At 36.3% G+C, this 25,799-nt stretch overlaps 1 protein-coding gene across 2 annotated transcripts in view; it reads left to right on the top strand.

Moving 5' to 3' along the window:
* Positions 1-25,799, top strand: part of CACNA2D3 (calcium voltage-gated channel auxiliary subunit alpha2delta 3) — a 486,549-nt gene that overhangs the window by 438,882 nt on the left and 21,868 nt on the right. Inside the window, exons 30-35 of one of the 2 annotated variants that reach the window (XM_075096179.1) lie at positions 4,112-4,174; positions 8,265-8,315; positions 9,280-9,350; positions 18,426-18,501; positions 22,043-22,095; positions 23,685-23,740. In XM_075096179.1, the coding sequence (XP_074952280.1) occupies positions 4,112-4,174; positions 8,265-8,315; positions 9,280-9,350; positions 18,426-18,501; positions 22,043-22,095; positions 23,685-23,740 (370 nt within the window). Of the gene's footprint in view, positions 1-4,111; positions 4,175-8,264; positions 8,316-9,279; positions 9,351-16,901; positions 16,948-18,425; positions 18,502-22,042; positions 22,096-23,684; positions 23,741-25,799 lie in introns of those variants that run through there. The other variant, XR_012661052.1, reaches the window with a different exon arrangement.

Below are 25,799 nucleotides of genomic sequence, written 5' to 3'. Positions count from 1 at the left end.
CTGAGGCTTGCTATAGACTTAATGTGCAAGCTTTACCTTGAATTGTTTCCAGTAGCTTTAAGGATTTTCATCAGTGGGTTTCCGGTCATAGCCAACCAGCTTGAGAGATATAACTGGAGGTAGCCTGGGTAAAGTTAGAGTGCTGTATAACATCTCCTCATTGTTTAGCCTAAACCACCATGTTTTGGGGATTAAAAACTAGGCAGAGATTACTTCTTTCATTTGCAATAGCATTTGATAGAATAGTAATATGACATAATTTCTTGTGTAAAGCATGCTCCTGCTGCAAAGTGTCCAACTACTTCATCAAAACAAACATCATCATTGCTGCAAAAAATAGTTTTGGCCTGTTCTCGCTAAGAAGCAAGTACACACTGATAAAGATTCCAAGAGGGCACAGCCAGAAGCAATCTCCTCTTTTTTTATCGCGTTGGCAGTTAATAAAAATAGTCATATGCTTTGCTAAATATTCATGCAGAAATTCTTTTGCAAAGAATTTCTTTGCATCCACATGCAAAGAAAACACAACCAGTTTAAAGCCTTTTCAACTACTTTGACTTGACACCAGCAGGAGCCATGTAAGCATATGGAGAAATCTAGTAATAGTGTGAACCTTGGTGATTTAGAGATCCCAAACTTCTTTTTAATGACAAGATATACTGTTGGTAGGACTCAATCAAATACCACAGCTCCTCCATTGAGTTTGTTAACTTTCACAGCTGTCTTTTCTCAATGGCAAGAAAGTATCCACTGAACAGTTATGGTATAAATTAAAGCATTTAAAAGTATTAAGACATTAATGCAAATAGAGTGGCACAATAGTCATATGGAGATTTAGTTGATGAGTTTGTGTGATACTTTTGATTCTACAATACAGCCATCCAATTAACTAGAAATCCTTTTTTCCTTTTTTTTGGGTTGGTTTTTTTTTTTCTGTTTGACACCTTTGAATTTGCTCATTTCTTCATGTTTCCTAATTCTATTTTAATGTTCTGTTTTCTTTATTTTTTGCTTTTGGTTTCTTAACCCATATTACATTCTGTTACTGTATATTGGAGCTGTGAAAAATACATAAAGGACGTGGACTTCATCAAAGTTACTGTAATTCAAATGCGTCCTCAGACCTCCATCAACTTTCTTGCTGTGTTTATTCTGGGCTTCATGCCTAGTCTGTTTTACAAACTCATGGAGTCTCCACCTATGGAACATTCCCCTTGAAATCTGAAGTTCACTGAACTTGAACCTTTGGGCAACTTGTGCATAGTTCACTTCCAATACCTGTGAAACATGTGAATTATATCTCTTTCACACAGCTCTAGCCTATGCAAATGCTATTATCCCATTGTCATGGTTTTAGCTGGGATAGAGTTAATTTTCTTCACTCTAGCTGGTATAGTGCTGTGCTTTGAAATTATCATGGAAAAAAAAAACAAACCTGTTGAGATAACACACAGATGTTTAGGCTGTTGCTGGATAGCGCTTATACTAGTCAAGGACATGTCTAGCCTCCCATGCTCTGCTGGGTGCACAAGAAGCTGGGAGGGGAGGGGGCACAGCTAAGAGAGCGGATTCAAACTGACCAAAGGGATATTCCATATCATGTAACGTCATGCCCAGTATGCTACCTGGGGGGGGCTGGCCGGGGGGGGGGAGGGAGGGAGCAATCACAGCTCAGGGACGGGCAGCGTCGGTCGGCGGGTGGTGAGCGGTTGTATCGTTTGTGTTTCCGTGGTTTTTTCCTGTTTTCCCTTTCCCTTCCTTTTCCCTTTTATTATATTAACCTTGTTGTCATTATTATCATAATCATTTATCATTATCATTTTATTGTAATCATTAAACTGTGCTTATCTCAACCCACAAGTTCGTTTGCTCGTCCGATTCTCTTCCCCATCCCACAGGGGTGGGGGGGGGTGAGCGAGCGGCTGCGTGGTGTTCAGTTGCCAGCTGAGGCTGAACCATGACACCCATGCATTAATCTTGTATCTGAAATCTTCTGTTTGAGATTTGCTAATGTATTGGACAAGCGAATGCACCCCATTGTCCTTTGTCAGTGCTAAATTTAAGTTACAAACTCTTTCTTTAATGAAGTGCTGAATATTAAAAGTTATTTATCTTGTGGCAAGCAGGTGAATGAATGGTCCTGAATGAATATTTTTCCCTTGTTAATGTTTCTAAAATAAATTGAAATAGAAACCCTCTTATTTTCACATTCCTCCAAAAAGATATAGATAACACTTATTGTGTTATGCCTTTCTCCAATAATAATGCTAAAATATTAGTATCTTTTTAGATTCTGAACAATGTTAGTGAATGACTATGGCTTGGAGATTTGAGACATGGCCACTACTTATTGAAATGAGCCAGTGTTTTCCCAACTGCATATAATCCATAAACTACAAAATTAAGCCACACTCTTTCTTGTCCAGCATAACTACTTTTATTTATTTTCTGTACTGTGGAGGAATATTGTTTCTAAAGCACTATCTTTAGATTAATTTTTCATGCATGGGGACTGCAAATATGTATCCTCAGAACAGCTCTTTGTTGAATGAGCTCCTCTCCCAGTAAAGTTAGTGGGAGGTTTATGAGTGACTTTGGGGAGACCAGTATTCTGGTGTCACAGTCTACTTCTGAAATTCCACCCTTTGCACGCCATTGAGGTTGAGTAGCTGTCTTTTCTGAATAAGTTAGCTCTACTCCATTCTTTGCTAGTATCATCAGTTTTTCACATTGCATTTGCCAATTTTTAGCTTTCTAGCAGAACAAAGGTTGGAAGTTAGTTGTTTCAACTTTCTTTTTGACAGGTTTACTCTCACCAGGAGTGTCTGTAGCTTAGGTTCCCCTATTAGAACGAATATCCTGCATTTGTGTTGGGGGATGACGTTCATTCCAAACTTTTGCCTGATTTGGGCTTCTTTGCTTTTTTAAAAAACTAAACTTCAAGCCAGAATTTCTGCAAATCTCTCCTCTTCTTCACCCCCACAGAACAGTACTAATATGTAGCCAGAATGACACATCTAAGGATCTCTTGAAAAATCAGACTGCATTTCACAGCTACTACTGCATGGAACTGCTTTCCATTCTAAAGCAGCAGAGAGATTTTGCTGGGTGTGTAGAGTGTAGCAGAAAGCATATTTTATTATGTCTTTGTGCAGCCCATTTGCAGCAGGAAAGGTCTGGAATTAAAAGCAAAACCATGATAATTCCTATATAGGAAGCCATCCTACCTTTTTTTTTTTTACACAAATATCACAGAAAATTCAAGAAACAATGATAAAATGTTTGCCGATTTAGGCCAACAATAGAAATACGTTAAAGATTTAATGCTGAGGTATGTGGTAATATTGAAGAGAAACTGAGTTATATCAAGGTTTGAGTTGAACCTTATGTTTAAACTCTGAAACGCAGTAATTAAAATTTTGCCTGTAGCAAGTAATACACTTGAGGTTAAAATAGTGCATGCATGTATGGAGGAAAGCACTGGATTGGGTTTACCTTGTTTTATACAGTTTATATATCTGACCTACGAAAAGCTAACAGTCCTACTTCTAAATCCAGTTCCCAATTAAAAACACAATTTGAAAGGCTTTAGGAGACCTGTGGGGCCTTTTTTTACGGAAGTTTCTGGTCCCATCCCCCAATGAACAAATTAAAAAATATTACCTAGTCCCCTGTTGGCCCTCCAGGCTGATACTGTGTTTTCATTAATACATCATTAAGGTAATGACATTGTGCTGATGTTTTTCTCCAAACACAGGAGAAGCCGTCAAGAGCAACAAATTTCTATGCCTTTCCAAACTTAGTTATAAGGAAAACTTTTAAGAATGGATTATAAAAACACTGACTTTGTTCTTTTTATGTTTGTTTATAATTATCTTATATCCTTCCTTTCTGTACACATCTTTGTTTTGTTTTGCATGAAACAACTGCATAAAAATTAAATCGGTTAACATCCCATAACTTGCGACTACATTCACTTAGAAGTTATGTAAGCCATTTCAAAACCTGAAGGCTTTACCCACTTAGAAGTCACTTGGAATTAGAATAAAGTAATTAACTTACTGCTGTATCCTAAAATAAAAAATTAAAATTGCATTTTATTATTTTTCAGGCAATCAACTGTTACCTAATAGATAACAATGGATTTATTTTAGTCTCTGAAGACTATAGACAGGTAAGTGAAAGATTTTTATTCAACATGTAACACATTGTTGTGATTTAGCCCCAGTCAGCAACTAAGCACCACACAGCCGCTTGCTCACTCATCCCACCCCAGTGGGATGGGGGAAAGAATTGGAACAGCAAAAGTAAGAAAACTCATGGTTGAGATAAGAACAGCTTAATAATTAAAGTAAAATAGTAATAGTAGTAGTAGTAATAAATAATAATAATAATAGGGAAACAGTGAGAGAGAGGCAAAACCCAGGGGAAAAAAAAAGAAGTGATGCAACAGCTCACCAGTCACCAAACAATGATGCCAGTCCCCAAGCTGCAATCACTGCTTCCCCCAGCCAATTCCCTCCGTTAATATACTAAGGATGATGTCATATGATATGGAATATCCTTTGGCCAGTTTGAATCAGCTGTCTTGGCTGTGCCCCTTCCCCTTCCGGCTTCTTGTGCACCTGGCAGAGCATGGGAAGCTGGGAAAGTCCTTGATTAGTGTGAGCATTAACTAGCAACAACTAAAACATCAGTGTGTTATCAACTTTATTCTCATACTAAATCCAAAACACAGCACTATACCAGCTACAGTGAAGAAAATTAACTCTATCCCAGCCGAAATAATGACAGTATCTACCCCTTATTCCATACTATTTACATCATGCTCGGGTCCTACACTATCCAGTACAACCTCATTAATCACAACCCCCCTTCCCATCCTTTGACATAATACACACATATCATTCACTTACTCTATGGACCACCCCTGTAAAATGACTGTCAAATATCCACAAATGTCCATAAAATCTCCACTGAGTTTATTCAGTTCATGACTTTGGGCTCCATCTATTGTAACAGTCTTTCAGGGCAGGAGAGATGGTGTGTGTGGCATGGGATTGTTGCATGCTGAAGTCAGTCCTTGTTCCATCACCGCTGCACTTTAGTCTGTTTAATCAAAGTTCATTCTTCATTAATTTTGAAGATTCCTACTGTGATACCATTGATATGGCATATAGCAACCACAGAAGAGATGACATACAACATTATATAGCAATTAACATCATACCTTTCAGTTCACTGGCTATTTTCACCCAACATCAAATCCCCTTGAGGTACACACCGGACTCCTCCACCCTCCCGCATCACCCACCAAGTACACCCAGGTCCTCAAGCAAAAGCAATTCTACAAATGGTTTTGCCTTTGCCCAAGACAGGAATAACCCAGACTGTTTTCCCCAGCATATTTTTCATGTGCACTACAGGGACTCTATCCCCTTCCACAGTACGTAAGGGTTCTGATTGGGCAGGGCCAGCTCGCTTGGCAGATCCCCTGGTGCTGACTAACCATGTGGCTTTTGCTAAATGTGTATCCCAGTGTTTAAATGTTCCACGCCCCATTGCTCTCAGTGTAGTCTTTAACAGTCCATTGTATCATTAGATTTTCCCAGAGACTGGTGCGTGATAGGGGATGTGATACACCCACTCAATGCCGTGCTCTTTGGACCAGGTGTCTATGAGGTTGTTTTGGAAATAAGTCTCATTATCTGACTTAATTCTCTCTGGGGTGCCATGTCACCATAAGACTTGTTTTTTAAGGCCCAGGATGGTGTTCTATGTGGTGGCATGGGGCATGGGATATGTTTCCAGTCAGTGGTTGCTTCCTCCATTGTAAGCACATGGCGCTTGCCTTGGCAGGATTGTGGGAGTGTGATATAGTCAATTTGCCAGGCCTCCCCATGTTTATATTTCAGCCATCGTCCCCCATACCACAGAGGCTTTAACCTCCAGGCTTGCTTGATTGCAGCGCATGTGTCACATTCACGGATAACCTGCGCAGTAGTGTCCATGGTCTAGTCCACTCCACCAAAACCATGACACGCATTCATATAAAACTGTTTTTTAAATAGGCCACTATCTTAAAATGTTAGGGAATTAGTAACATAAAATTTAAAAACTCCATTCAACAAAGAATGTAATTTGTTTCTCACAGGAGCTCAGTTTCTGTCTCCCATTGGGTCAGGGTCTGCTATCAAACTCATAAAAGATCTCTTAAAGGGCTTTTTTGCTGCAGAAGTGTCTGTCTTCTGTGAGACATTTTTACCTCAAGAAAAAAAGATTCTCTGTGGCATTTTTGCCACATGGAAAGGTTGGGAAGGGAGGGAGGATGCTGGGGACACAGAGCTTTTACATTCAAACTTGAGATAATTGAATCTTACAGAGCTGTTAGCTGAGGAGCTTGTTTTCTGAAGTGGATTACAGTCACTGAAGGATTAAAACTAAGTACTCAGCTTCACAACAGAGAGAAGAAGGATCATGATTAACGAGAAGATCATTCAAAACAATTTGCCTTGTTTTCATGGAAAATTATTGAAAAATGAATGTATAGTAGCTCAATCCTGCCAACCTTATGAAGGAACCATCACAATTCTCATTAACTTCTGCCTGAAAATTGCTGGGATGGTGCCACAATTATGCCAAACGTGTCTGAAGCTGAATTTCTTTTCTGTGTTGGGATTGTGAATAGGAATATCCACACTCCTACTTAGCCCTCAGGTGAATCAAATTTGTTATGACTAGGTTGGCTACTGAGAAACAGCTATCAGAAAGAGCTCTGGGTACTTGGAAGACTGACTGGGGAGGATGGCACTTGAAGTGAATGGCAAAGCAGAAGCCAAACTGAGCATTTTGCTTTTAAATTAAAAGCTTTAGTTATTGCAACCTTAAATCTGACGCTTCTGAAAATAAAAAATACAGATGTTTTTCACCTTTGGATAGCAAAAAAGTAATTGCATGTTTCCTTGTGATCACTCTCTCCCTGGCTCCATTTTGGTTGAGACTTTGAAAAGTCTATTAGCACATAATGAAAAAGGGAAATACATTTTTTCTGTAACTATTATCCTTCAATTGTGTACTAGACCATTAACTGTTAAGCAAGCTGTACTGTTATGCAATAGTAATTCTTCATGATATGTCTTTTTATATGCAAAACTGAGAACTGGAATTGATTTTGTTTTACTTTGTGAAATTTATTGCTTCCATCCCTTTAGAATGTCAAGCATGTTCTGAATATAATTCTAGGATGCACCCAAAGAATAACATGAACTAGAAATGTAACATTGCTTAAATATTAACTGCATTATGTTAGAAGAAGCTGTCTGGGTTTCTTCCCCTTGTATTTATCAAACCTGTATTTTCTACTTAGTTTAGCAATGACCTAAGAAAAATACTCATTGCAGAATAATCTTGATACATTTAAAACATTTTCACGTCGTTATTCCCCCTGTTGTTGTTATTCACAGGTACTTGATTGTGACCTGTGTAACTGATTTGATAGTTGATAGTTGGCTACAGCCAATAAATATGATTAGGAAGAGATTTTTCCTTTGGTATGTTACATGATACATAATCCTGTGAAGAATATAGTGTAGGCAACTGTTGGACCAGAACTAGGCTGGAGATATGTTGTGACCTAGTTTTTTTTGTTATGATGGATCTAGGCCTAAGATGGACAGTAAAGTTGGCTCTGTTTATATAATGATATAGTAAGATTACGATAGTTTAAGATTATAATAGTAAGATTATGATAATTACAATAGTATATGTTTATTTTTATATGTGTACATATGTATACACTCTATTGTGGATAGAGAAAGGGTAGGGAAGCGGGATGATGCATTATCAGTTACTCACCTGTCTGGGGCTGCTTCAGCACTGTTTTTCTATGGACTTTCCAAAAATGACATGAACTGCTCTAAGAATCTTGTTCGGGGCCAGTATAATTCATCATCTGAATTGCAACTAAATCATAATGTGTTAAAAATAATTATGATCTGGGTGTTACTGCTTTGGGGAAGAATTAGCATTTACAAATGGAGCTTTTGTAGAGAGAACTGTCACTGAAATGTCTTTATAAGACTGAAGCACAACTTGATAAATCATGTTTATCAGTATCTGAGGCTATACTAGTCATTTATGGTTTGGGCTTTTTGACTCTGACTGCCTGTTCAATAGTTTAGATAATCTTTCTTCATCAGTCAGCTAGGACTATTGAAGCTAGTGCTTTTACTTGTATAAGCTACAAATGTTGCTCTTGTTTCTAGGAGACTTTACACACCCACATGTTTTGGAAAATGTTCCAAGTTTCCCTTGAGGTAAAAAAGAAAAAAAGCAATACTTGCTTTTTAGGTGGAGGAATGCCTTTTTTTGGCTAGGGCTGTAACTTTTCTGCCTGTGAACTCCCAGGTGCATACTTGAGGTCAGCTAAGTTCCTTGTAATGGAATTGGGGTTTAGTTCATATAAAACGTATGGAATCCATGCAATTTGAGAGTGTAGTGCCCTTTACCCCCATAAATTGTGGGATTTCTCCCTTTAAACAATGCAGAGAGCATACCCAATCCTTCTGGGAGTTGAGGCTCTAAAAAAATGTCTTCCCAAACTAGAAAAATGCTGTACATGCAAGATTTTCCACTGTCATATGAATGGCTGCGGATGATAGAGTCACTTCCATATTACATACCAAATTCATAACATGAATGTTAGTTTTCTGAACAGAAATTTATTTTTATTAATCCGCATCTACTGAACAAGGACAAAATGAGTAACTCATCAGGCTGAGTGGTTTTAAGTATGAAATGACTCTGAATGGAGTTAAAATCTATAGGATTGATGAAATGGACTGTTCCAGCTCCTTAAACAGGTCATGCAGGAATTATAAACAATGCATTTTAATGACTGTTTATTAAATCCTCTCATGACCTGTTTATCTCTTTTTTCAGTAACATTTTAATCACAAGGGTTTGTGATCAGATTAGTGTGTTTTCTTTACAAGCTTTAGGTTTAGATGGCTTTTATTTCTTATATTAGATGTTATGTAATGTACCTCAATATATTGTTTAAGCTCTCACATCTGCTCAGGGGTAATAACGTAATCCCTATAACTTGACATGACTGTGAAGACCTCTTCAGTTTTTATGTAGCAGTAGTCCTGAAAACCTATCTATATAACTGTCAAAGCCACTCTTGTCAGATCCTAGAATATGCCAGTTTAAATTGCATCCAGTGTTGTTTTGCATGTACCTACACTTCTGGTAATTTCTTATATTTTCCCCTCACAGACTGGTTACTTTTTTGGGGAGGTTGAAGGGGCTGTGATGAACAAGTTACTAACAATGGGCTCCTTTAAGAGGTAAGAATTAACACAACTTTCTTTCTCTAGAGAAAATATTGTTAACAAAAAATGAAATAAACCCGAAGTCATATAATAAGAAGGGCAAGATTGGCAATGTGGCTGGATTCTCATTTATACCTCTTTTCCATATGATCTGAGTGTAACTTGGTGCCGTACACATTGAATGCTAAAAGTATTGGAGACCGCCTTCAGTGAGTTTCTTGTTAATAGAACAGTTTACTACAATGCTAAAACTGCGTGCCTCTCCTGTTCCCGCGATCCTCAAGTGGAAAAGGGATTGGGCCAAATCTACTATTGAGCAGTTTTAAATGGCTCTAAAGCAAATAATTGATGCAACTTTAAACGTTTTAACCTGTAAAAAGTTGGAGATTGCTCAAAGTATAGGCAGTTCAAAATGCCCTACAACTACAGGGAAAGAGTGTTCTGCCAGTAATTCATTTTCATCACATGCTAACTCACCTTTGAACATTGCTGTGACTATTGACCTGATCTTACTATCATGATGACAGTAAGAACTAATAGTGATTTTATGTTGTCCTTTGAAATTAATTATGCATCCTGGGGAAGTAAGAAAGAACTTTTCCCTTTAACTTGTAACTCAACGCTGGAGTCTTCATGGTTTTCACATGGTCTAAGAACTGTCCCTTACCTTTTTGTCCTCTTACAGCATGAGAAAAATGCTGGCCATTTCACACTTTTCCCTTTTATTCTCCTGTGTATTTGTGGTATAAAGAAAAAGACACATCACTGATCCCATGAGCCACTGAATTTAATTATTACATGTGAGGGTACATACAGAGGCTCTCAAACAGACGGTTTGTGTGCTTCCTTGGTAAACCAGCTCTCTTAAAGGCAGAAAGCTTTCTGTGCTGCCTCTGCGCATTATAGCTGAATACCACTCCCAGTAAATGACTGACCTGAAATGGAAAGATCAGTCACTCCCTGAATCATCCCAAATCCTAGTTTTCTAAGGGTGGCAACCTTTTTGTGTTTAGCAGTACATTCTTAGCATATGCTGTAAAAGGAAGTGAAGTAATACATATTTATAGACTGGGTTCTAAAATGAAAAGATCTTTTTATACAAGAGATGAAGCATTTTATTTAATGCAGACAAAAACATACAATCAAAATCACGGGATAATGCTTTAATTTGTCCCAATTTGTCTTGTCCTGCCTAGCAAAGCATTTTGAACAGAATATGAACTGAAGAATTGGTGGTAGTAGGCACCACCATTGAGAAAACAAAGACTGCATGGCTCAAGTAGCCCATCTAAACTGCAGTGGGCACCAATTTGGCATGGATCATTGGCTTATAGTTTTGCTGGTCTTGAGCTTCAAGGGAGTTACAGATAATAAAGCCACTAGCTCAGTGCAACTGAGCTGCACACTAAAGAAAATGTAAACACACCGAGCCAATTATTTAAACACAATAAACTGGCCATTGCCAATCAACTGAAAATGGAAGAGAATCAAAGTGGTGTAATTGCACTAAATGAGCCACCTGCTTTTCTTGCTGTACAGCAGATAGCTCTGTGCAGCAACAAAAAAAAAAAACCAAAACTGTCTTTGAGCTGTGCTAGATGAGGCCTTTAACTCCAGCAATATGAAGAAAAAATCTTTGCTCGCTCTCACGAAAAAGAGTCAGGCACATTTACTATATTTTTAAGATTACTAAGTTGTTTGGGTGGGGTTGTGTTTTGCTTTTCCAAAATTTAATTTATATGAATTAATATAAATAATAAGAAGTAAAGAAGAAAAGCACTGAATAATGCAGTGGCAAAATCTATTCCCAGTACCATTTCCCTGAAAGCACAACAATCTAGATATTGCATGCATTATACTTATCATTGCTGCTTTTACCATAGAGATAAAATCAGAGAGCAAGCTCTGTTCTTTAGCTTTTTATTCTGATAATATCCAGAGCCATCCTTTCTTGCAATTTGCCTCTTATATGGCATTTACTGTCCAACAGGTGAATTATATAGCTTTGCCCTGTTTGATCTGGTCTTACTCCTTTTGTGTTTAGTTTAGAAGATTCTACAGTGCCTGATCTTCATGGCAGAAGACTTTACTAACATCCCCAGTAACTGTGGGGATGGGAGTCCTTTCTTCCTTTTGTACCAATAATCTGAGTGGCAGTGCAGACATGTGCTGCCACCTCACTGATTAATGCCAGCTTTCAGGCTTTCCAGCCACAAAAGGAATGAAATAACCCTTTGTGCGTTCTCTCAGCTACCGCTAATTTGGAGGGATATAGAAGTTCTTTTTATGATTGAGCTGAAAGTGTTAAACAAAAGGGGGTTGTTTGCTGCTAACTATATTTCTTTTCAACCTGCAGCAGGATGAAATTCAATTTTTGTGTTCACTGTTTATTTTTTAAAGTGAACTTAAATACCTCCTTCCCTCCTCAATTTCTTTAAACTCAGTACTTCTTTTGAATAATGTGTACATATGTGTGTATGTATATTTTCTTAGTTTATGGGGTTTATATTCAGGGAGAAAAATTATATCAGTGCCTCCACAGCAACGTGACATGTTCTATGATTTCATTTAGCAAAATGATGTTTATCTTATACCCTGAATATTGCACATGGTTAAATAATTTAAATATCATTTAAATTTATTATTAAATAAATTAGGATGTGCTTATGGAAAAGTATCTGCTTCACATAACTTAGAAAAAAGGGTTTTTTATAATTTCCTCAGCACTTCGTTTACATTAAAACAGTGGAAAACATAGATTCAACTGCTCAAAGGATTAAAATCTAAAAAAACCCACATTAACATCAGAAAAATTAAGGGCTATTGGAGCAATGAGATCCCCAAAGAAATGAACTTAATAAATCTGTAAGAGAAAATTAAGTGTCTCTTGACTTCAAAACACATTCACCCTTTCCAGTAGAAGGAAAACTGAGCAATTCTTTAAGACAAATAAGGAAGCAGCATCATTTCCTCTTAACACTTCTGTTTCCACTGGGCATCCTCTTGGCCTCTGAAGAAAAATCTATGCTTTGTTATTTATTTCATCATGTTGTCAGGATATATGACTGAAATGGTGCACCCCTGAACTCCAGCTCTTCCAGATCCTAAGGCTCACTGTAATAAGTTCTTGTTGCTTTGAGAGCTTCTCTTGTTTCTCAGTTTTTCTTGCTCTGTTCCTTTACTTACATGATTCTCAGTGAATAATGCATACTGTCCGTGCCCTTATGGCACCATACAGTCTAAATCCTTCACCTGTGTTCTCCGAATGCATGCACATGGAGGCAGACTTTCATCTCTCCATCTTGCTTTGCTTTATAAGCAAAACCTAACAAATGTTTTGCCTCCAGGTTATAAGATAATATAAAAATTCAGAACTCTCTACTAAGCTACTTGCAAAGAGCAGAACATATTTAAAGCCAAATCATGAAAACAGTAACTAGTCGCTCACCAACAGGAGATGAATTTCCACTGAGGCAGCACAGCCTCCAAATGAAGCACATCTTTCTGTTTAGTTTAGGTCACTCTTTCTTATTTAAGCATTCATTTTAATAAGATGTTATTGACTTTTTGGTGCGGTGTTAAACAGACACATATTTTTACAGTTGTTGATTTGACCTATTAATTTGGCAGTGTTTCTGAATGTAGATGTGTATTTTGGAGAAGATCAGTGATAGGCTGAAGGAACAATTCAAATTGGAGTTAGAGGATTTGGTATTAGACAAATGCAACTTTGATGTGGCAGTTCTGCAATGTAGCAGTTCTTATAAGAAATTTTCCCTATCTTTAGGGATGATTTATCTAGTAAAGGAAAAAGTAAGCTCAAAATAAACCCTATGTTTATGGCATAAATACCACAAAAAATTGTCAGGTAGATGAATAGGCATTTTATTATATGGGCAGGCAGAAGACATTCAAGGTAGGAAAATGAGCAGACTATTTCTAATAATCATCTTCTATATTTGCTGTCATGTGCACTGCAGAGTGTGTATAAGGCCTGCACCCTTAAGCTTCAATTTCTAAATGAATAATATGTAATTGTACTGCCCTGAAGAATGACATTCCATTTTCGGCAAAGAAACACCTGTCAGAAAGGCAACAATATAGCAGCCCGTCTAGTACAGGTTTACAAGTAGGTATAAAAGAACCAAATCTGTCACTTCCCTGTTGTGCTTACCAACAAGAAGAACCCTGTTCTGATTTTATTTATTTTTTTTTCCCCATTTACCAGATGTGCATCTGGTACCTGTGCTCTGAAGCTCCCACACTGCTGTGTGGTATGTTTTCTGCTCATATTTTGTCCATGTGACATCTAAGATTAATGTCTTAAAACTGTTTGAGCATAGTTAGACTTTGTATCTCTGTAAATATTACCACTAATTTAATGCAGTGTATTAGTATATGGGAATTGTTTTACCCACTTGAGGAGAAACCCAGGCATGCATGATATCTAAATGAGTTGTCATTCTGTATGTTAGAAATACAGGTTGAGTTGTAGGTTTTATACATGTTATGCTTTGGAGCACCTTAGCATCTGGGAATAGCTGAACAATAAGGGCAAAGACATGTGAAGACAAGCTTGTTTTGTCAAAATTTTGTAATTTATTTTTATGCTATTCACTGATTTTCTTGGTGGTGAAAGGTATTAGTCTGACAGCTTCTGGACGCTAATAATTTGTCTGTCAATGAAGGTGGGAGAGCCAGAGCAGCAACAGTACAGGGTTTCTTACAGTGTCCTAACACCTCCCCACAAGGACCCCCTCTAACTTTAGAAACTAGTTTACTCTTCATACCATTCAACACTGTCCCTCCTTCCCCTCTTTGTGAGAATGCCAGACAGGCTGCGAACCTTGTGTCTGAGTTAATGAACATCTTACAACCAGAAGTGAGCTGTAGTCATCATTAATTTTTATGTAGACTACTAAGTAAAGCATAGTGTCAATAATTAGGGCATCCTATATTATTGGCTTCCCATGCTTGTTTTTTTTTTGAGCACTTCTTCCTGGTTTTTTTAAATATTTTTTTAAATGGACTTGATATTTATTTCCACGGTAAGAAGCTTATTACTCCTACACATTATATGAAAACTCCCAAATGTTGAACAGGTGACAAAACATTTGAAATTTTATGCATTGAAGATCTTTCAGCTGTGATAATTGTCAGCGATGGTATTCTACACTACCAAGTAGAAATCCATAGGTGTGCTGAAAATCTAGCTGAAAGCAATAGAGTAGTTCTGTTAATGTAGCCTGTGCTGCTGGTAGGTCCTAGAAGTTTAATTTTGTTGAACCAGATATGTACTCAATAGTAAGTACATTGCAAAGTACAAGACTGGAATTTACTATCAGGAAATTGACAATAAAAAGGTTTTCACTAAAATGTATTTGGCCCCTGAAGTTATATGCAATGGAGGTGCACATTTAGGTTTTAGTAAGTTATTTTCCATTAGTTAAAGATAGTTGCACATAGTCCATGTTTGTCCTATGACTGATGTTGAAAACAATTGCTCTGTAGACTTCAGTGACCAGGTGTGGAAGTATGGGCAGTTAACAGCATGGTGATGTCAGAAACTCTCAAGCACATTATCCGTAGCAACAGCAAAGCTCTCCTGTGAGATGCTGTAATAAATAGCGTGGACTTGGGCATCTAGATGGACTTAAAATTAGATCATGGGAAACAGGCAATTATGTTCACTAACTATAGTCAGTTGAACAGGATATGGTTAGCTGCAAACAGTTATTTAAAACTGAAATACAATCACTTCAAAAAGGGTAATCTGGAAGCCTTTTCTTCTGCAACAGTGATTTAAATCTGTCTGAGTGGGAAGCAAGCTTATTTTCTAAAATCTCAGAAAGACATTAGCAATAAAATAACACTCTGGAAATGACATCTGAACACAGAAAAGCAGCACAGTGTCTTAGGCCACTGTTTTGACTACAAATACTATAGTAGCCTTGATAAGGAGTAAGGCTGGAAGCATTTACCTTCCAATTACATTTACAAGAATAGAAATAAAACAAAACTGGATTTGAATTTTTGAATGCCTTGGAAGCCATTTAATACCATTATATGGGCCTTTAATACTATTCATAGTGACAGACGGTCCAGAATTTATTCACTAGGTTGCAGTGTTCAGATTTCAATGTGGTTATGGGCTTCATCCACTGATCTTTGAAGTGTATTGCAAAATTCCTGTTTGTCTTTAGTGTGGAAGAATCAAGTCCTTTTAGATCATTTGGCAATAATGCTTTTGCTGGTATATCTTGCACATCCTGTGTTATAGTTGTTAGAATCATCTTTAGAAACTTTCAGATAGGTGTTGAACCTGCCCACTTTGAAATTTACTGAGACGGGAATACATTGTTCAAAAAAACAGAACTAATTTCAGGCTTTTGTTAAGAAACTTATGCCTGCCATGTAACTTGCAAAGGATTTGCTCTTTTTTTTTTTTTTAACGTGGATATTCTAGTTTGTCCCTGAACCAGAATCTTCACACTAGAAACACCTTCAAATATATTTACTAAAACTAAACTGATTGTAATACCATCCACAGATGATATTCAAGCACTTCCAAACCAAAATTTTCCAGTGTTCCACAATGATTTTGAGGTTGTTTATTATAACTCTTCCCCTCTGCTGTCACTCTAAAGTTTAGTATTTCCCTGTGAAATGAATTATTTTTTAACTACATACATTTTAACATTTTGTTCCTCTTGCTTATAATACAACCTTAGCTTGTTGTATACTCCCTACGATACAGTAAGACAATCTACAAAAAATATAATCTAGCATGTCAAGGCACGATATTAATTGTATTTCTGATTATTTGTGTGAGTCCATATTTCAATCTTTTAATGACTTTTTATCTTGGAGCATTTAAATAAACTATTATATCTATTACAATGTAATAATTACATAGGAAATGTAATACAAGTACAAATATTGAGGTGGGAAAGGCTTTTTTCAATATTTAAAGTGAAGTTCAAATTATGACAGATGTTCCACATGACACACTATGATAGTATTTGATTAACACTTCTTAGCAGAATAATTAAGTCCACAGACTGACCAAGCAGTTCTGGTGTATGAAATTGAAAGTTGAGAAACTGATTGCACTTTCAAACACCAAACAGTCCCCAAACTTACTATACTGAAAACCCATTTACAAATAATAAAGGCAAAACTGAATGCTATTCTACTTGTAACACTAGGTATTGAATGAAGCAGGATGGGACCATTTCATCCATATAGAATTCCTTGACTACTCTGCAGAGGGCACATTAACATCTGTAAGCTGCCCTTGTCTGCGCTTATCACTTGCCACCATCACTAGGAGGTCCAAGTGGACATGCAACACAGTCCTTGGATCTGGAGGAATAAAACAGTCAAGCCAACCAAGAGTGGAAAGGCTGAGCTGTAGAGATTTCCTTACAGGGGCTGGATTCTGACTATGGTTAAAGGGGGGAAAAAAATAAAGGAAAAAAAAAAAAGCTAGGGAAAGTGGTGTATTACTGCATGCCACACAGGCAGCACAGCTTACACCATGTACTGCTCTGTTTGTCTTGGCAGATCTGTGTGCGCGGATCTGGCTGTGGGCGTGATTCTGCCAAATATGGTCAGTGTTCAACTTACACCCATGTTTAGGTCTCTAGTTATGCGTTTGTCTACCATGTGCCTCTCTCTGCCAGTCCACAAAACAATGGCTTCCTAGCCATTTCTATTCTGAATATAAGATAAAATTACTAATGTAAGCAGTATGACCATGTACTAAATGTTTAGTTGAAGCTGCGAGATCCGATATATTAGATATTTTGCCTGTAAGCCAAAAATAAAATATAGGCATAATAAAGAAGCTTTTAGTGATGGTTGCTGTCACAAAATTAGATCAGAAAAATTATATACACTTTCTACCACAATGGATTATGACATTTTATTGGTACAGGTTGCAAGGTTTCATGGCATGCAGTGCAGAATGCCTCATGGTGATGCTGAATGCATTTCATGACCTACTTTTGGCAGCTTCTGGGACATCCTTTCTGTAGCCGAATTTGTGTGCTCTCCTTTCCTCTTCACTTAGAAGCAAGGCACACATTGCAAAATGTTGAAGTCCCATCTCATGCATCTATAATAAACCATCTATGTCCAATTGTGTTCCGTTGTCCCTCTGATGATGCAAAAGACAAATGGATATGTACAAATAATACTAGTAACTTCTATATATTTATGCTCGTTGCAACTTATCAGCTAAAGATTCTTTACATCTGCTATAGATGTTAAATGCTTTTTATGTGGATGGATATAGTTAATTAATTGTTCTATGGACAGACAGATTTAGAGAAATAATCACATTTCCATATACTATCTCTGAGTTCTGGATTTTACATTTAGATCTCTGAAGTGTATCAATGATGAGTAAAATCACAAGCAGAAAGAAATTTCCCTGTTTACTATGCATCTGAGGAGGCTTCTAGAATATGTTGATTACAGCAGGAACTTGACATGGAATATTTTGCCCTCGTGAAAAGAAGCAAAAGTAAACCCAACCTGCTTCAATTACCTATACTGTGAATACACTGAAATTTGACCTGTCTCTTCTTTGGAAGCAACACCGTGTTTTTACAAATTAGTTGTGCACTGAGAACTGTAGAAGTGCCTTTTTGCCTTTACTGGAGTTCAGGAGTGGTCTGTTGTAAGAAGCCCCTCAAATGCATAGGTTCTTTCACTTTCTGGGGCTAAATGTGCTGATCTCAGTCCAGAACCAATTGTTTCAACATCATGTTGAATGTGTATTTTCCTCCTCCTCCTCGCATTGTTTATATCATTGTGTGTTACACTGTATGTTTATCTTCCCTGGTTTCTCCCAGTTACGCTTTTGCTTTGTTCTGTAGCCTGATAAAATCCTTACAAAGTTTTCACAGTGTTTCTTACCTTTATTCTCCTTTGTGTAACCTGTATTTTAATGATCCCTCTTCCCTGCTGCTGTTACAATTTTTATTTTCCTGTCTACTTTGTGGGCAGGCTGTCCCATATCATAATTTTTATTCCACTGTGTTTTCTTCTTTTAGTCAAGCAGTTTTCTGTTCTTCTCTGTAGAATTACACTTTATGACTACCAGGCCATGTGTAGAACAAACAAAGAGAGTAGCGACAGTGCCCATAGCTTACTGGACGTAAGTATAGTAAATTTTCTGAGCACCTTTCCATGCAATCATCAAAGAAAATTGCTGCAAATATCTCATGGCCATTGTAAGCCCATTATTTTGACGTGGAATGCTTACAGCTCTTGCCTTTAACCTAGTGCGTACAACCAATGGTTCAGTATAAACAAATACAAAGCATTTTCAAGTTCAAATACTTACACAACTATTTTTAATGCTGGGCCACCATTTCTGAGGTTCTGTCAGAATGTTCTTTACACTATATGAATCCTCCTTCTTAGGACTTTGTAAATTTGGCAGTAGATTATGCTTTGTTTGGGGGACTAGAATCACATATGCCTTTTCTGTATGTAAACACATACACGCACACAGAAATGTAATTCAAAATAAAAATCAAGGGTGGTGTTTCATATGAAAGCATTGATCCATTGGCAAGGCATAAAAGTCAGTGATTTTACCACTGTTTTTTTTCCTTAGTAATTAAAGAAAAGGTCTTATAAAGTAGAATTGCAATGCATTTAAACCTTGTCTTGCACTCAGATCTGCATCTGATTGCAGACAAATCAGACAAACCCTGTCCCTCTGCAAGGCCTGATTAGAGTCAAGCTGGGTCTTGCAAGGCAACACTTCCTTGTTGCTAAATCATATATCTAGGTAATAACCCCAAGGGTATTTTGTAATTATGTATATGTTTTACTGATTGCTATAATAATCTATCAGAACTGATTAGGTATTAGATAAATTATAGGTTTTGCATATTAAAAAGGAACCATTTCAACAAATATATGACAGTATTAGCACGAAAAATTCTTATGAAAAGAGAGCAGTAAAGCACTAGCAATTTTACCAGCCTGGAAAAGTTATCTGGTAATATTTTTAAATGCACAGGGATCTAGAGAGAAAAAATAAACCTAGACATAGTTAAACTGTTCAGTAAATATGAAAGTTCTGGTAACTTTCAAATATCTATACGTAGCTTCTATGGTTTAATAATCACATGCATTTTGGGATGTTTTCATTTACATATTTACGTGGCTCTATGTTTTTGAAATACCTGTAAATTTGGATTTACTGCACTTATCAATCTGTTATCCGCTAAAGCCTGAACCTGAAAAAAATACTATCTTGACATAACAATAAGTACCAGGCTGTGAAATGAGACTTAAATTATCAGTGAAATAGAATGGCATGCTGTGAATCACGTTTGCATGAAAAAAGTTAAAATATATTACAACTCTTAACAACAACCTACCATCCCGAGGCTGGGGCTTCGGCTCAGTTTGCATAAGCACCCAGCATGTAGAGCTGAAATATTTCTCTCTTCCAAGTGGGCTTTAATCCGAGAGATTTTCACTACTACAATTTTCCTCTGGGCTGCATTTATAGAGAAAAAACTCTGCAACTGTTCTGGGATACACTGAGACACGATGAGCATGTTCTTTCTTTATTTTTTTAAAGATAGCCAAGCTCTCCTTTAAACCTCAAGTGAGTTTTTTTTGTGATGTTCAACAGGAAAGATGGGCAGAACTTTGGTTATTTTATTATTTTCCTGTTGATTCAGTCACTTCTAATAACCATGACTACAGAGAAAGTATAAAGAAAACTTGCATTAAAACCAGGTAGGGCTAGATTCCTCAAAAGTGTTTTTTTTCCTGTTTTTATGACCAGTTTTGTACATATAGATCAGGTTATTAAGCAGTATTCAGTACAGTTTCTACATAAGCAATATGTTTGTTCACAAATGTTTAGCCTTCCTTTTGATAATTATGGTATTACAAATACAGGAAGAGATACAGGGACAAGACTGAGACTCTTTAAATAGTTTATGTTTTAAACAGCACTGAAGTGAAGCATCGGCACCAAAGACTGTGTGACTGCTAAAGGATCTATCACAAAACTCTGCCAAAATCGTGGCAAACAGGTGTCAGGGCTGGACTCTATCATAGCTTTTTAGGCTGTGGGACTAAAACGGTAAATTAGGGATTGCTTCTAGAAAGATACACAGATTCTTTGTTATTTAGCACATTTTCTTGTTTTAATTTATTCAAGTCCTAGATAACTCTTTACAGAACCACTCTGTGTAAATGTATCAGTGCCATAGAGTCACACAGCTCAATTACTTTGGTTCTCAGATATGGTTTAGATACAAAGAGAGAAAAAATCTCCTGCAGTTTTTGAAGGAACAGTCTTTGAGTGGAAAAGGCTGTCTTAGTAAAATCACATTTCATGAGGATGCATTTATATCAATGTAAATTATTAAAATAGTTTTGTAATAACTAGTATATTTTACATTAAATATGTATTGTTCATAAGTAATAATAAATATATTATTTTACACTAAATCATTTGCTATTATGAAAACAAAATTATGCAACAAAGTTAATTACTTGGGTGTGAAATTTCAGGGCTTCTAATTTGGAATTAAAATAAATAAGATATCCCACAGGGTTGAAATTTTGTTTTCATCACTAGGAAAGACTTACAACTTTTTGTCTTTTTCTATAAGACAGTCCTTAATAGGTGAAAATCTTCACTGTCTTGGGCATTATGCATTCTGCTGGCTTGCTGTTTCAGCCTTTCATGTCACTGGCTGACACTAGTTCATTGGTTCTGAGAGTTATCAGCCCTGTGTAGAAATACTCTCTGTGGCCTCTGAAGTTTTAAATGGCCAGGTACTGCTGTGCAAAATGGCACTGCTTCAGTAAGGTGCTGATTTAGGATGGTTAAGCATGATTTCAGATATCTGAGTAATTATCTTAAAGTCAAGATGACTTCCTACATGTGCTAAAATACACTGTTTATATAGAATCTAAAAAATCTGCAAAATTTTATGCAACTAGGAGACCCTACCACAAATGTGTGAGACAAGGATAGATTCCTTTCCAAATTTCTGGAAACTGACTTTTCTGCCTGAGATTATTTCATAAAAGAATAATCCTATTTATATTCTTTTCAACAGTAAAATATTGAAAATGTAGTAGAAATACTGTAAACACAGGATTTTCAAAGTATTTGCTGTATTTGTTATGATCCAGAAAAATAGAGGGAGGAGGGAAGAATCTTAAAAACTACTTAAAGTACTTACAACTGGCCCTTCAGTGTGATACATAACTTCATTTAGGTAAATTAAAACTTCAGAAGCTTTTCCTAGCCTAATTAGACTGAGGTAAAGAATCGAGATTTACATTATAGGGAGGCAAGTTTGTGAATTGCAGCTTAAGAAAAGCTTATATCCTCTACCAGAGCTGTTCTTCCAGCAATAGCCTGGGAAATAGGAACCCCTAGAGGTTAAATATTTAAGAATCATTTGCAAAACTTTCCTTTTACAGCTGGTAATCTGTGTATTTGACCAACGACATTAAAAGGAAATTTCATTGCTATATATTTTAATTCAATATAATAATATTTGCTTCTTCATAAAAAAGTTATTGTTCTTTTTCTCATGCTACCCATTCATTTGAATATCCATTACATTGTCTTTACATGAAGAATTCAGTTAAGATATAAATACTGCATGTTTTGCCTTTTTATTAAATTAGTTGCTTCTCTTCAGCCTTATAATGCCTTCTTTGCTGCAGTAAAATGGATTATGACTGAGCTTGTCTTGTAAGTAAATTTTATCAAGAACTTAATATTTGTAGCAATTACGGAATATTTGTACTTTTGAATACTTAATGAATATTTGTACTTTTAGCCTTTTACATTGTGCTGCTTCTATTATATGATTTTAAATATAGTAATATTTGTTAATTTCTTGCTTTCCAATTTTTGCATTGTTAAAATCTGAGACAGTTTTGACTATATGAATGCACAGTTGCACTTTTGACATTATTCATGGTCTTCACTTATATTCGTGTGTCTTTCCTTAGTAAGTCTAGCAGATCACAATATACAAACAAAATTTATTATTGTAGTTACTGTTAAATTTTACATAAATGTCTGGCTGTTTGTAATGCTGCTTGGGTGGGCTATTTTCAATACTGCAAACTGTTATAGTCATTCACTCTGTCACTTCATGAATTTCTGTAAGATGGACCTTTTATGGTATATGCCAGGTAAAGTGTACTCTGGATGTGGCTGAATTTTTTTACCTGGCCTAATTCTTCTAACATTTCAAGTTAATGCATAATGAGCATTGCCTTTAAGAGAGATTGCCTGAGAAATCACAGAGAAATATCATATGGAGAACGGGAAGCCTTAAAATGTATCTTGTATCACTAAAACCTGTATGTTTTATTATTGTTCTTATCAGAGAGCAGAGTTGCAGATTTAAGTGAATTTTATCTTTATTGAAATAGATCTAATTTTTTCTTGTAGTCATTTTGTTTTAATTGTAAATTATATGAGCTTCCATCAAAGTTTGGAACAAGAGTTAAGGAGAGTTAACTGGCTGTTGTCAGAGGGCAGAGGTTGATCTTAAATGCAGCTTTCAAAGTAAATATCAGGGAAAGAAATCATGTTAAAATGAGACTTTGGTGATAGCTATAACAGATTCAAAAATTTCCAGAAACTTTCTGTGTTTATAAGTGGTGTAGTTTCATGTCCATGTCATAACCTGGATGTTGGTTTCTCATCCTTTACACTTACAATAGCTGATAGACTGACACATTTCAGTCCATTCCTCAAAGTAAATTGCAGTATATTTTAGTGGGAAAATGCATTCTCTACACATCTAGTTGAAGTTGATTAGACACTGGTTAACTGATCTTTTCTGCTCCTAGAAATAAATTAGTTTTATTATTTTAGTTCCAGAATTAATATAAGAAAGTATTTTATGTGTATGCCTGTACTGTAGCCAGGACAGATATAATCCTATGGCATTTTATGGCAGAGTCAAAATACCCCGCATAAAGAAGAAGTTATGTTCAATAGTGTTCAATAGTAAAAACGCTGTATGTTGCCATGCATTGAGAATTTTAATGGAGACTTAAGTTCAATAATTTAAATTAAAAATGGGTAAATCTATTATTTATTGATGGGGTTAATTTCAGAATAAATTCTTGGTGGTAAAATACAAACCGGTGAAAAGATGAGAATTAGCAGTATCTGATAATCCCAGAGTTACGCTAGTAACATGAATTCCTGTTCTGTGTTAGCTTTTATTTAAAATAGGATTAATGGTATTAAACTACTGCCATTTCAGTGTTTTGAAAACATTCTGTGGGATAATATGAAAACTCAAATAATTCCTTTAGGTTCCTTGTGGAATTTAATCTATGCAGTTGGTGGCACTCTGATCTAACAGCAAAAGGTAAGTGTAATATTTTTTCCTGGACATAATGACAGAAGTGGCTAGATTAAATTGGATTTTTGAAATCGACATGTGTATAAAATGTTTTAGATTAAATAATAGATGTCTGGTAACAATAGTTTGTCTCCCATGTCAGCATCCTCTTCTTTGTTAATGTTTTCCAAAACACAAGATAATTAAGGTCTTCTATAAATAACCACAAAGTGTTTGTGTGTACTCTAGGAATACAGTACACTACTATAGTGGAAAAGTTAAAATAGTAGATAATGACTAAATATGTTGGGGTTTTTTAAATGTTTCCCTTCATTCCAAAACCATCTTTGTGAATAAAGCAATTACACTAGCCTTTTTCTGCTTATACTACACTTTTTCTGGAGCTGCTGTAATATGGTAGGGGGTTATTGTGCTGGAAAATGCCATTTCAACAAAAGTCCACAGGAATATGGTCATTTCTGTATAATTTCATAAGAAAATACTTTTTAAGGCTTAAGATAGTAATTTTTATGCTTTTATTTTTAGGCAAAACTGGTTAAAACTGTATCTTGTTTCATCATTCCATGCAAAATAGACATTTTAAAGTAATAAAATCTAAATTAATTAAAATTTAGTTTACTCAAAATAGTTTTTTTTTTAAATGTGGAGGCTTAATTTGAAATAATAATGAAATTTTAACAGTTCCGTTAAGAACTGGAAGTTCTCAGTGCCAACTGCCTCTTTTATTTTAGCAGACTTTTTACAGCATTTCAGAAGTGTTGCTCAAAAGTAAAGGGCTAATTTTCAAGAACAATGTTCTTCAATTGGCTGGTTCATAGGCAAATTATACTGTATGCTATTTACTTGTGTAATGATTTAAACTGCATTCATCGGCCTCATATTTGCAGATTTGCATATTCCTTAGCAAAGCAGGGGATAAAATTGCTACTTTAGACTTCAGCTCATATTTGCATTGCCTGAATTCTAGGATGTCTTTATGCCAAAATAATATCCTGTCTGAAGTATCAGGAAAATGGAACATTCTGATGTCCTGGAATATTCCAGTATCTTCTGTAATAATAAGATGCTGGAGCTCTTCTGGTAGAAAGATCTATCCTGGAGCAACCGGAAAGCATGGCAGTAAACAGCAAAGCACGTCAGGCTGCTGCCTAACATGTTGTAAATGCTGTGTAGGGAGAAGGGGAGGCTGAGATGGGCGTCTGCTGGAGGTGAAGATTTGATAAAAGCCTTCTGGAAATTTAGGAGCGTGAACTTAGTACAGTCTTTCCCATACTGATGTAAACTGTATACTGCATTGCAACACTGAAGCCAATTCTTCTGTTACATGGACAATGAGCCTGAAGTAGATTGGATGAACATACACAAATAGAGCTTCATGAGAACCAGCCACACACTTCTTTTGGGTCTGCTTTGTAATCAGCAGGGCCTAGAAAGGTCTTCTAAAAACCAAGACTAACTTTCCAGTGATTTCCCTAACCATGATGAAAAATGTCTCTTATACTGATGGCTGTGAAGGACAGTAGAATTTGCTGTGCTATACCCAGAAAATGCAAAACTGTTCTTTATAGGTGAAGAGGAATGGCAGGTATGTCAGTCTTAGCCCTTGGTGTTTGCAGAACAGCGGAAAGCAGCCAGCGTAGGGAATAGGTAACTTTTTGGGATGTTCTTTTAAGTGTACTCTACAAATATGCATTAATACATGTGACAGGAAACATCCAATGGCTCTTGCATTTTATGTTAGGGAAAATATCCTTTAAAGATAGCATCTCTCTTCATCTCATGAAAATGAATGTCTGTTTTGTATTATAAGCACGTACTAACTACAGAAGACAGGCATTAATAACTTGCAACCTTTCTTTTCTTAAAGACAAAAGTATCATTACAGCACTTTGACAGACAAGCATAACTGAGGAATTTGCATTCATATTTTAGTTGAAAGTGAAGTTTTAACTACACAATTCTTTTGCTCCACTTCTTTGATGAGCAGGATTATCAAAAAAATCCCCTCATCATGCTCACTGGAAAGTCGTCATTTTTATGGTACCACTTCCTCAGTTCAAATTTG

The sequence above is a fragment of the Phalacrocorax aristotelis genome, chromosome 6 (assembly GCF_949628215.1).
Source record: "Phalacrocorax aristotelis chromosome 6, bGulAri2.1, whole genome shotgun sequence".
Taxonomy (NCBI): domain Eukaryota; kingdom Metazoa; phylum Chordata; class Aves; order Suliformes; family Phalacrocoracidae; genus Phalacrocorax; species Phalacrocorax aristotelis.
Note: the sequence above shows the minus strand (reverse complement) of the source record. Positions and strands in the feature narration are given on the sequence as shown.